We start from the raw sequence: 13,689 nt of genomic DNA, 5'->3' as shown, positions 1-13,689 counted from the left end.
GCTTACTTCCCTCCATGTAGACTTAGACCCATTAAGGACTACTCATTGAGTATGGTTTGTCAGCCAGTTGCGAATCCATTTTATAGTGATGCTATCTATCCCACTTTTTTCTAGCTTACCAAGAAGTACGTTGTGGTCTACTTTGTGGAATGCCTGGCTGAAGTCCACATATTATGTCCACAGTGTTTCACTAGTCTTCTAATTTAATCACTATATTGAAGAATGAAATAAGATTGGTTTGGCATGATTTGTTTTTAACAGACCCATGATGACTGCTAGTTATTACTTGTTTCTAGATGTTGGCAGATATGTTTTTTATTATCCTTTCCAGTACCTTCCCAGGTATTGATGTTAAGCTGATTGGTTTGTAGTTTTCTGGGTCTGTTTTTCCCCTTTTTTGAAGATGAAACTTTCGAAAGGCACCAATATTCAAGCAAAATGCCTTCCTTTTCTTAGCCTTTAGTTTCCTTAGCTTTTTCCCTCACCCTCTCCCTCCCCACTGCCAATTGCAACCATATCATTAGTAATTGTATGTTTGGCCTAATTGTGTGGCCTAATTGTATGTTTGTTTCCATGCCTAGATTGGATGTGCATATTTCACTCTTTATCTGCACATGGAACATGTCAAGCTAGGAGTCACAGCCATGGAATGGCTGAATATGACACATTTTTTGCATCTTTACCCAGAAGTCTTTCTGAATTGTTACCTGAAGAAAACAGAATAACATCACATTTCTATAGTTCCTTGTGAGGCATGTTTTCACATGCTCTGTAACTGTAAAAGGGACTTTACAAGAAGAGATCCTGCCTGAGACATGTAATTCAGTAGTCCTGATGTACAAAGCTCAATTGTGGCCAGTTGTAATAACTTGAGCAAACAAATTAGCATAAAATAGGGCAACCTGTGTCTACCATTCTGAACTAATCTGAAGGAAAGCAAGATATAAATAAGTCTAATAATTATATTATAATATTATAATATAAGCTCTACATTGTGTAGGAATGGCCAGATAGAAGATTTTGGTATTGAGCAAGGATTTCTGACTTTTGATCTAAAAATAAGTTTGGGATTTCTTTATTTTGTGTGAAAATAGTGCATATTCTGTGGCAATGTTGAAATTCCTGGTTTCAGAATTATTTAGTTCCAAATGTATAGTGTTGCTCCTGGCGCTATTTAATGAACTTCCACTAAATAATGAACATTTATTAGTTCCAAAAAACTGAGATAGGGGGGAGGAGGAGCTCTTGGACTCAATGATATTTCCCTTCCCTGATATTGCAAACTAGTCTGAAAACTTGCCCCACTAATAAATAGTTATTATGCTAATTTCTATGGTATGCAACATTGTATAGAGAGACTTGGAGATTTTTGCTTCTTGTTGTGCATCAAAGAAGTGATTTGCTCTTTTGGGTAACATTTGCAAGAAATCAAACAAACATGACTTTCTAGTATTTAATTTATTTGTTCTTCTCAGAGCCAGTTATTGAGTCTTACATCTTTGTCTCCTGAAATGGAGAGATTGAATGAAGTCAGCTTTAGATTGCCACTCTGTGACTTCACTGTAAAGAGATTACAAAACCTTAATCGGCAGTGGACTCAGAAAACGGCTCTAGTTCTGGAGCAGTGCAGGTAAAGAGGACTTTTTTTTGATATTATGATGTAACTCCATCACAATAGTTTTTGGTATTTTATTTGCACCCAAACTGTTTAAACTCTTGAAAACTCTGTGACTAAACTATATTGTATATGTGATATTTTCCTTCACAGCTATTTTCTATAAGAAGCCTTATTCATCTTTTAGTTTTGGCTGCAGTCTAGTAATCTTTCCATGCAACACTCATGGAATAGCTCCACGAGATAAAATTTTTGGAGTCTGCTTTTGAGTATATGAACTGCAGCCCAGTCAATTGAACATTTTTAATATTATGCAAATGCCAGTGAGCACATAAAACAGCATCAGAAATGAAAGACATTCAAGTTATAAAAAGAATTTTATCAGAGAGTGGGATATTTAATCTGTATCCAAAACTGGGCAACCACATTCTTCTTCCGAGCTCCCATTCTGGAAGGTACCAGACTAGCTGTTGTAGACCTTTTCCTTGCTGTGTATCTCCCACCTTCATGTATTTAGGGAAAGACAATCTGTGAAAATTACATTTATTTATTTATTTATATTGTCAATTGCATACAAAACAATAGGTATAAGTATAAACATAAGTAAGAATACAGGAAATAGGTACGAATAAATGGGGACAATAGGACAGGGATGGTAGGCACGATGGTGCACTTAAGCTTTCCCCTTACAGACCTCAGGAATGGGGTGAGGTCAATAGTGGATAGTTTGAGGTTAGAGGAGTGGGGTTTTGAGGATGTAACAACAGAGTCAAGTAGTGCATTTCAGGCATTGATCACTCTGTTGCTGAAGTCGTACTTTCTGCAATCGAGTTTGAAGCGTTTTACATTGAGTTTGTATCTGTTGTGTGCTCTTATATTGTTGTGGTTGAAGCTGAAGTAACCATTGACTGGTAGGACATTGTAGCACATAATTTTGTTTGCTACGCTTAAGTCTAACCATAGGCGGCATAGTTCAAGGTTGTCCAAGCCCAAAATCTCAAGCCTGGTGATATAGGGTATTCTGTTGTGAGCGGAAGAGTGTAGTATTCTTCTAGTGAAATACTTCTGGACTCGCTCAATTGTATTAATGTCCGATATACAGTATGGATTCCAGACTGAAGAGCTGTATTCAAGTATTGGTCTAGCAAAAGTTTTTTATGTGATATTTCCAGAGGAGAAGCTTCATAAGATTAGATTTACAACTCTTAATGCCTTTTTGGCAATACTGTTACAGTGAGTTCTGGCGCTTAGGTCATTTGATATTAGAACTCCAAGGTTCTTGACAGAGTGAGGATCATCAACGAGGTCATATCTGCCTAGTTTGTATTAGGTGTACTGATTTTTTTTTACCAATGTGTAGGACAGAGCATTTGTTGGTCAAGATTTAGAGTTGCCAATTGTTTGACCATTCAGATGCATAATCAAGGCCTCTTTGAAGGACAGTAGCATTGTCTGTGGTGTTGAATAGTTTTACGTCATCTGCAAAGAGGATGCAGTTGCTTATAAGGTGATCACAAAGGTCATTTATATAGAGTATAAAGAGTGTGGGTCCTAGAACGCTGCCTTGGGGGACACTGCTGTTAACTGGAGCAGGGTTTGATATAGCGCTCTGTATTTTTACTATTTGTTGCCTGTTTGACAGGAATGCAGTAATCCATTTATGAAGGGATCCAGAAATTCCGTAAAAGTTTAGTTTTAACAGTAGTTTGTCATGTACCACTGAATCAAAGGCTTTGCAGAAGTCTATGTAAATTGCATCTATAGCTTTACCCTGGTCAAGTAGAGTAGTCCATATGTTTTTGCAGTGTAGGAGTTGAAGATTGCAGGACATTTTTTTCCTGAAACCAAATTGTTTATGGTTTACATGTAGATGGTTTTACATTGTGTAAACCACCTCGAGTCGCCATGGCCAAGTAGGCGGCAATATAAATTAAATAAATAAATAAATAATACCATGCCCGTGATATTATTTATTTATTTAATTTAATTTAATTTATATTACCACCTATTCAAGGCGGCTTACACAATGTAAAATCATATTTAAAACAAAAAAATAAATAAAAATAAAAAATAAAAACAAAAAAGAATAACAAAAAGAATCAAATAAATTAGTAAAGTATGATAGAACAGAATTTGGGGGGGGAACAACTCCCACCCCCCGCCCTGACGACAGCAGATCACACTAGCCATTTGATGGGCTCCATCCCTCTTTGAGTTCCCCAGGCCCATTGGCAAAACCAAGTCTTCAGTGCCTTTTGGAAGAGTGCTAAAGTGGGGCCATTCTAATCTCTGGGGGAATAATATTCCAGAGAAAGGGAGCCACCAAAATCTATTAACGAAGTTTCTTTAAACTCACCTAAGTCAGGTGTTTTCAGTTAGTTGACATGGACACTAATATTTTGAAAAACACTTCTACCTTCTACTTTTTAACTTTTTACAGATTTTGTTTAATTTTAAAACAAAATTAATGGGAAGCTGGCATGCTGCATGCAGAAAATTCTGTACAGTTTTTGTAAACCAAATAAATAAATAATGTTCTTAACTCTCAGTCTTTGTTTATCTCTATGTACATCCCAAAACAAAGGTAAGGTGGAATTTGATAACACATATCCTTGGGACCTACAGAGTATAGCAGAAAAAAGCAGTTCACTAATTTGCCTTTTAATAAACTATAACTGGTCATATCCTTTATAGTTGCTATCTTGGTTATAGACAGCTCTCCTCCTTCATAATAGCTATTTCATTGAAGTGACCATAATATGCTATCAGTGTTTTAACCCTCAAATATGACGAATCTCTGATTTAAAACTGTTTGCTAGTTCTACTGCCTGACTTCTAGAAGGTTCCAAGCTGTTCTTTCTCACTGGTTGCTTTAAGTTTCAAATTAGATATACAGTCTTAATTCTTTCACTATACTCTGTAAATATGGTGGGCTACAACTGATAACTAGAAGTGAGGAGAAATATAATCTATGTCATTGGGAAAGTACCAAGTAAAGGAAGACTATGGTAGAGATTTGTCTACAGGATCATGGATAATATATTTGAACTACAAGTACACCTCTTGGACTTCCAGTTGCACTTCCGTCGAGGAGAGATGGAGACCGCAATTGTGCGCGGCTTCAATCTGTGCTTACCCTGTTGGAGGGGTCCCTATGGGACCAGAACCATCAGACCTACCTCAGAGGGGTAGGACAAGAAGGGGAGACTGCCAGCTGGGTTGAGGGGAGCTGTATCTCCCCTCCCTGGCTTGGTATACTCCCCTGGAAGACAGGGGAAGAAGCAGCAGTTTTAATTGCTGCCCTGAAAACAGGAAGCTACCAGGACTTAAGTGTGTGCTGGAGCGGTGAAGTGGTGAGTGGTGTGTAACCAGATAAGAGAAGCTGAACTTTTTGTTTTAATAACCCTGAAAAGCAGAAATAAAGATTCCTTGCTTGAGAGTATAACAGCGGCAAATGAAAAACAAGAGGACAATGTAAGGTAAATAAAAACTGGACTACAAAAGAGCTATAACAAAATTAAGGACAGAATTGAGAATAATATATAGAATCTGGCATTAATTAGGCATTGGATAAAATGCTGAACTTGCTTGGAATTGATTATATTTTTTAAAATGTTAAAAATTAACTTTAATATAATTGAAAAAAGGAAAAAAAAAAGAACTTTGAAAAGTGGAAGCAATATAGAGTGCCACCTAATGATACAAGACTGGATGACTTTATGGAAAATTATTGGTCTTTTAAATGCATGAATGAGAAAAGATATGAAATAAAAGATTTTAACAGAACAAGAACCCTGGAAGCTTAAAAGAAAAAGAGAGAGATTGCAGCAAGAGGATAAATGAAGGCAATATCTTGGGACTGTTGGGGGCTAGCTGTGCAAAGGAAATAGAAAGACCAATAAGGAAAAGAGAAATAAATGGAGTCTCTTGGCAAGGATTACGATTAACTTTAATAAAATAAAAAATAACACAATGGATTCAAAAACTGGAAGAAGCAAGCAAAGAATTTAAGTTGGAACTGCAATCTGTGAAAGAAATGTTAAAAGAAAGAAGGGGACTATTGGACATACTGGCAGAAAAAGTAATGTAATTTATAGCAGAACAAAGGAATCCTAGAGAGGAGGAGCCAAAAGAAGAGCCAAGATGGACATGAAGATTCAGAGACATTGCCAAAAGACATAAAAGGAACTAAAAATAAGACATTGATGACAGAGATAATAAATAAAAAAGAAAAAGCTCCCAAGAGTAAGCAAAAGAAGAAGAAGCTGTATAAGAAGAAATTTCAAAAAAGAGAAAAGGAAAGGGTGGGAGGAAAGATGGGGGACTGGCAGATGGAAATAAAAGTAATATTAGAGGAAAAAAGAGGGATAAAGAGCAAAGGCCAGGGAAACTTAGTAAAGGGAAAGCTGGCTAAAACTAAGAGAAACGACAAGGCTGAGAGATTTAGAGATAAGGGTTAGATATAGCATAAAAGGGGGATACCACGTGGGAATATATCTTTGTATTTTTTATTAGAAATGTAGACATGGGAATTTATAACTTACTGGGAATTACTTTAAGATTATCAGATAATTATAGATGAGAAAAATGAAGGAGTGAGCAATATTAAGAGGGTTCTATTGTTACTAATCCTTTCACACACACACACACACACACACACACACACACACACACACACATATATATATATATTCTAAAATATGCTAATGACTATTTAAATGATATTAGGAAAACAGTATGATTTGGGTGAAAATCTGGTATTAATTATGTTCAAAAAATGTGAATTAGGGTTATATAAATGCTATAGGTTGAAATTGGTTAAAGGGAAGTAAAAGGGGAAATTAACTTTGTTTTTATTTTTATTTTTTTCCTTTGTGGTATACATGTAATAGAAAATGTAATTGATTATACAAAGGATATGAGAAAATAGAAAATATAATGAACTAGAAGGGATTATGTGGGAATGTAAAATATAATGAATGCATTATACTTTTGGCTTAGTGGAAACAAAGAAAAAATATGAAATGATTATATGAATATCTCTGGAATATATATAAGATATATCGTAGATGGGGGGATATACCATGTGGATCCTAAATGTATTAATCTTACTTTACTTTTACTCATTTTTGAGAAAGTTATGATAACAATACATAATGTAACATAAAATAGGTAGTAAGCTGAAAATGGAAATAATAGGGAATAAAGAATTGAAAATATATGTAAGGATGAAATGATTTTGATATTGAATTAATGAATTGAAATATGAAAGGGAAATTTATCTGAAGATTAGTTGAATGGATAATAATTTGAGACGATCTGAATTAAGAAAGTTGAAAATGTAACTATGACTATTATTCTGTCCTCTACTGGCTGAATGTATAAAGGCAGATAGATAACTCTACAAAGCATCCATACAAAGTCTTTTTATTGGTTCATCAGGCATCCTCAATATAACTTACAGTTACATCGAGATTCATCTCAATGTTCAACTCTTTGCATAGCTGACTTTCTGGTGTAAAAGGATGGTAATCTTTCATCCCCAAAATGAAGGAACAAGGGGTTGAGACAGCAGCATGTTGCTGGGTTCCAGCCAAGAGTGGAGAACCCCCCCCGCAACCCACCAAAGGTCAATTCAGTGACCAATCAGGATTACAGATGTGGCCACATGACATGGATTACATTTCCCAGGATACCTTAACTACATTTACCATGATGCATTCCCGGAAGGGGACAGCTCCCAATTCCTAACTAAGTATCCCACTTCCCATTAACTATATACTGGCTGGACAGCACAACTATGTATAAATATTGTAATCTGGAATCACGTTGCTCACGTGAAGAGATGTGTAAAAAATAAAAATAGAAAAACTTTGAATTAAAAAAAAACCAAGTACATTGAAACCTGTAAGATTTAAGTTAGCCATACCTAATTTAACTCCCAACTAACTCTGTACTGAAGTCCTTTCATTTGATTTCTTTTTTTTTTTTAATTGCAGTGAACTGCAGAAGGATCAATCAGATGACAAGAATTTTCTTCAGCAATGTCAGAATTGGGTGCAGTTTCTAGAGAGAATGAAGGAGAGTCTGAAAGAGAACATGCCAGCTACACTTGAGAAGCTGCAAGAACAGCAGAAAGAATATGAGGTGATGTTTCGAGATGTTTGGCCTTGATTTGAAGAATTGGGAGTTTGGTTCAGTGTCAGCTTTAAAGTCACATTCTTGCCACAGCTGATATTCTTTCAGTTCATTGAACTATAATAGTGATTAAATGTTATTAATTACTTACAGATATTACAAACAGAGATTTCCATTAACCAGCAAATTTTCAGTTGCCTTGTGTCAAAAGCTCTGAATATGTTGGACTCAGAAGAAGCAGAAAACAGGTAAAATATATGACTTGATGGTGTACAACTTGGTTTTTATGACATTCAATAGTAATGATGTGAACCCAAGCAATAATCATTTTTAGAAAAGTTAAAGCTGTCAGTACAGATCTCAACTTATGACCAGTTGCTCAGCAATCACTCAAATTTTTATCATGGACTTCACAGGGGCTACTTAGGACCTAGATTGCCTGCAGTCACATGATCGCATTTGGTGCACTTGGAGGCCAGCCCACATTTACAACTGTTTACAGAGTCCTGCAAGTCATGTGAATGCAACTTACAACTGCTGTTGACAGAAAGCCAGTATTTGTTTCCTGTTTCTGGCAGTGCTCATTGCCCAATGGGTTCATTTATTTATCAAATTTGCTTAATAATTACAGTGATTCACTTAACAATCACCACAAAAAAAAATCATAAATTGGGCATAGTCATATTGTGATCCACTTAATAACTGGCATGATTTATGAGTATAATTCCAGGCTCAAATATGAGGGTTACCTGTATAGATTAATGGATATGGAACAATTGGCAAAGCCGAAGCCAGAAACTCAGATCTGATCTTAGGCTTAAATAATATCCAGTGCAACTAATGCCCATGGTGGAACAGAGAACTGCAGAGCCCACCCAGCATCTTCTGTTCATCAGTGTTGTTCTGCACTATTCTATATAACAATTTCTATTGTTTCAAGTCTGTAATTTCCTTTGCCTGCTTACCTGGATGCCAGGCCCACTGAATTTAAACTTTTAGGATGAGTGTCTCCACTTCTGCATATGCTATATATTCATATTAAACTTATTCAGCCTTTCCCAAAATAGTTCATTTCAGATTGTAAGAGCTACAATGCCCAGAATTTTAAAATAGCTGACAGACCCTTTCTGATATTTCTATAAATCAGTATAATTGTTACTTGGCTTTCAACATCTCTTCCTCATCATAATGGGGTAGGAAAGTCAGCTTTTCTATGGGACACAAATTTCATAAGCTCCAGTGTACATATGGGAGCTGAAATCCAAAACATCTGGAGGATACTTGGCTGCCTATGCCTGAAATTTTATATTTTAAAAATAACACTGTCTCCATTCCTGCTGACAAATCAAAAAGTCAGTTCAGTTTATTTACAGTCCAAAACCAATAACTAAAAATACATGATTTTGTGTGTGCCTGGGTATATGTATAAAAAACGCAAGCCTGAAACTGTTCATGATAAGAACATAAGACAACTTCTACAAACCAGAACTATTGATAAAAAATTTGCAACTTTCTTCTGAAAATTGGTTATAAAGAATGGTTACCTGTTGGCCATAAAAGAACTAGGTTTCTAAGAATAGGTAAGTTTTATTATTGTGTATAAGGGGGCATGTTAGTAACACACTTTTACAGTTCCAGCGTCCGTATCTGTGCATACAGAAGTACAATGCTCAGCAACCTGGAGAGGATTTAGCATCCCTGGTTGGCTAAATCCTATAAGTGACATAGGGTACCTGCTAAATAGCACCCTGTATCCAAAGCCATATATCTACAGTGTGATGGTAGCTTATGATACTGTATTAACATATCACTCTGGTTACTTTAGAACTGAGTTTATCTCCAGGCTCACTCTGCTGAAGGAGCAGTGGCAGAGTGCAATGCGGATGGCCCATCGGAAGAAGATTGACATTGACAGCCTTGTAAAGCAGTGGCAAAAATTCACAACCTTACTGCAAGATCTCACAAAATTCCTCATGGACACAAGCAGCTACATAGCTGCTGTGAAGAGCCAGGAGAAATATCGCTTGGATCAAATTAGGAACCTGAATCACAAATTCAAGGTTAGGCTTCCCACTCGCTATAATACAGAGAAATCAACAATAGACTGCATTAGCATATTTCTGGAAAATGAAAATTAGGTAAACCTGGATAGATGTGCCCCATAGTTCAGTTCTATTTATTTATTTGTTAAATGAACATGCTGCCCATCTCACAATTCGAGGCAACGCTGGGTGGCTTATAATGTAATAAAACAGAGATATAAAAGCAATGTAAAAACAAATTAAAATTACAAAAGATTAAATACAGATGAAAAGACCATGGATTTGGAGCAGAGCAGTGGTAGTACCTTCTCTGTCACTGCACCAACCACTTACAGCTTCTCCATCAGGACCACATGCCAACTGGCAGAACCAGATTTTAAGGCCGTTCCTGAAGACCAGAAGGGTGGGGGTAGATTTCACCTCCAGCGGCAAGATGTTCCAAAGAGTGGAGGCTGTGACAGAAAAGGCTCTTCTCCTGGACCTCACCAGCTGAAATTTCTTGGCTGATGGAGTCCACAGTTGCTCCCTTCTGCCAGAATGAGAAGAGTGAGCCAATTCCATCATGGTGAGATGCTTCTTTAGGTAATCAGGACTCATGCCATAAAGGGGATGACCAGCATCTTGAATTTGACCTGGAAGCAAATTGGCAGCCTGTGCAGCTTCAGGAACAGTAGGGTTACATGTACCACCCCATTCTGGACCAACTATAGCTTCTGAATAATCTTCAAGGGTAGCCCCATGTAGAGGGCATTGTAATATTCCAAATGAGATATGACCAGAGTATGAGTGACTATGCGCAGGGCCTCATGATGCAGACATTGCATTTCATACTCATGTACCTCACTTGTATTTCTTTCTGGTATAAACTCTAGGTTCAAATTAGATTAATAATAATTCCAATGTTGGGATTTGAATTATTAATGTTGAATTATAATTATTTATAATTCCAATGTTGGGGAAAAATTTACTGAACTGACCCTAGAAATTTCATTTTAATATTGTTGACCATAGAAAGCACGTGTGTATTGATATATTTTTAAAACAAATTGATCGTTGTCTCTCTTTTTTTGTATTTTAAGCAGCTTCAGTACAATTTTCTCATTTAAAGTGGTGTACTAGTTAAAAACCTATTTCTTTTTTTAAAAAAATGAAACTGGTGCTTTTCTGACACATGCTCGTCATCGCATATTATATATATTGAATCTCTTGTCCCCAGGATCATACATTTTTGGGGTAATACATACTTAGACACGGGTTTAAAGACTTGGCTATACCAGTATAAGAGAACTTATATCAGCAGCTGCCATCTCAGCTTCTTTCTCCCTCCTGTGGAATTGTGATAATAATAGATTTCTGGGAGTATCAGTATGCCTTTCATTCAGGCATAATGCTAACCAGAGGTGGCTAAACTTTTTTTGGCCAAGGACTGCCTTTTAAAAATATTTTAATTACTTTTGCTTCCCAGGACACAACAGAAGTGGCAGTAGTGCTGTAAAATCTATAGTAATATGGAAAGGCGTATTTCCTACTAAAATTACTCCAGTAATTCTTAAGGAGAATTTGTTTTCAAATAGTTGTGTAGATATTCTTTTGCATCTCTCTATGTGTCCTTTCAATACCCTACCTGCTAATCTTTTAACCATAACAATGAATAACAAACAATCTGGGTTTATTTGCTTTCTTGGTAGAATAAGAAAATACTTCAAAAGAGGTGGCAAACCAGATATTCTTTAATCTTGGAAACTGGGGAAAAGTTACTTGGCATGGTAGCCCCTGAAGCAAAGGCTGCCATGCAGCTGGAGATGAACAAGTTGCGAGTTAATTGGGACAACACACAATTTCAGCTGGAGAAGATTACCAGGCAATTTCAGGACACCATACAGGTATCTTGCAGAAACCAGTTATCTTTATTCTATAATAAATCAATTAGGTCTAGAGTTCATCTGTTTGTGTGAATTTGCCATTTTTGGAAGGTTGTTTTGTTTATTTACTTACTGCAGTTCATGTACCAATCCAATCCCGAAAATCTCAGGGCTTGTTTCTATCTCTTGCTACCAAATTCTTGGATTTACTGCTGCTAGAGACTGAATGTAGGCTCTTTTGAATATATAGAAAATGCTTTAATATTTAATTGTGTTCTGAAGCTTCTTATACATTTGCTATTACAGTTATTATTTGGGGAGTATTTTTCTATAGGGCAGAGTTAAGGTGATAGATTTGTTGGGGATTTAATTTTTTTATTTAAATGTGAATTTTATTCTGTATAATTTTTGTCTAGGATTGTGCGGTCCTGTTTTAATTTATAACTGCAGTACAGTAAATGCCTAATTAATGATTCTTTCAAAAATCATCTGTGATTGCAGAAAAATACTGCTAGATTAAATTACCCAGAGCATTGCTATTGTGTCTAGCTAATGCTAGTCTGGTGCTTAAGTATCATTTGCTTTTGAGGCAAAAAGAAGTTCTGCATCCAAATTGCTCTGGTTGTTTTGCTCATTCTTAAGATCATAGGACTGGAAGGAACCATTGAAGCCCACGAGTTTGCCACTTGCTGTGCATAGATATCCAAATAAATGCATTTGGATATCTAGGATTTACTTGCACACATTCAGTGAAAGGCAGTTGCATACCTATCTTGATAATTAGTTCTACTATAAAATTCTCTTTCATTATGAAGATTTTTCTAACAGAAATCTCAAATAATAGCATATTTGCGAATCAGTGCAAAAATTATGAGAAGATCAAAATGCATACATTAGCTATAAGCAGATAATAAGAGGCAAAAAAAATAATCTTTGTGGATACTATTTTTCTTCCTCTGTGTTAAAAGGAGAATCCAAAATGTATTGGAGGTTATCTGATAGCAGTAAAGCTTCTACCTATTGAGCAATATTTATTGCTCATCATGAACTCATTTTTCTTCTTTGAAATTACAGACCTGGGAGAACTGTGAAAGCCAAGTGAAGGATCTGGGTCATGTTTTGCTGGAGCTCAAAGGAAGCATAAACAAACCTCTTCCTATAGAACATGATGCATTGCCAGCAACCTTGGAACAAGTAAAGGTATGTCTATGAAAGCCAAGATCTGGAACAGTTTGAGGAACATCAGTTTTAATATTTTTCACACTAGAATTCAAGATATACGTGCACAACAATTCTTGATGTTCTAAAACAAGTTCTAAATTTGATTAGAATGATGGATTGGTGCAAATGGAACAGTTCTGAAATTAATGGGGGAGTAACAGAGGCCTTGTCTCCAAATTGAAGAGAAGATACAGTTCTTCAGCTCAGAAACAAGCTGATGGATTGAACAAAGATATATTGAACAAAGAAGATGAGGTTGTCTGGTTCCACTGAGATTTCTGGATCCTGTTTACCTGCAATTACTACTATTAATTGAAAAATAATGAAAGTGACATAGCACTTTTTAAAAATTTGACAAGAAACCTTTGAAGTTGCTACTCAGTCAAATGCTGCATGTTGTTCATTTTGGTGTTAGTTAATTATGTGAAATGAGACTCAGTCAGCAGCAGTGCAAAAGTAATTGTGCAACTATCTAGGTAACTAGATTTGTTTGGAAATTAATCCCCATGAATTCAACTGACTGTATTTCAAATTATTTTACCCTGGCCTTTTTTTGACTTAGTCACTTTTGATTGGGTAATAAGCACTATTGATCCCAGTAAATGTTATTCCAAGTAAACAAACTCTCTCATTTTTTAAATGCTAGAAGAGTAACTTTATTAAATTTCTTCTGGAAGGAAAGAAAAAATAGTCTCACAGATGTCATGCTGCATCTTAAGTAAAGTTTTATAACACTATACAATTTTAAGAGTTTGAGGAGGAATTCAGGAAAACTCTTTGTGTGCTTAATATTTGAAAATGACCCATTTCC

At 35.9% G+C, this 13,689-nt stretch overlaps 1 protein-coding gene across 12 annotated transcripts in view; it reads left to right on the top strand.

The window, feature by feature from the left end:
• The window catches only part of SYNE2 (spectrin repeat containing nuclear envelope protein 2), a 229,008-nt gene that overhangs the window by 176,340 nt on the left and 38,979 nt on the right, over positions 1-13,689 (top strand). For all 12 annotated transcript variants that reach the window (XM_087922313.1, XM_087922312.1, XM_087922311.1 and 9 more), the window contains 6 exons: positions 1,476-1,630; positions 7,615-7,762; positions 7,907-8,001; positions 9,579-9,813; positions 11,484-11,678; positions 12,732-12,857. In XM_087922313.1, coding sequence (XP_087778439.1) covers positions 1,476-1,630; positions 7,615-7,762; positions 7,907-8,001; positions 9,579-9,813; positions 11,484-11,678; positions 12,732-12,857 — 954 coding nt within the window. The remainder of the gene's footprint in view (positions 1-1,475; positions 1,631-7,614; positions 7,763-7,906; positions 8,002-9,578; positions 9,814-11,483; positions 11,679-12,731; positions 12,858-13,689) is intronic.

This window comes from Pseudonaja textilis, chromosome 1 (genome assembly GCF_049901715.1).
Source record: "Pseudonaja textilis isolate UNSWEBS1 chromosome 1, rPseTex1.2, whole genome shotgun sequence".
Taxonomy (NCBI): Eukaryota; Metazoa; Chordata; class Lepidosauria; order Squamata; family Elapidae; genus Pseudonaja; species Pseudonaja textilis.
The sequence above is the reverse complement of the archived record's forward strand: the minus strand, read 5'-3'. Positions and strand labels throughout refer to the sequence as shown.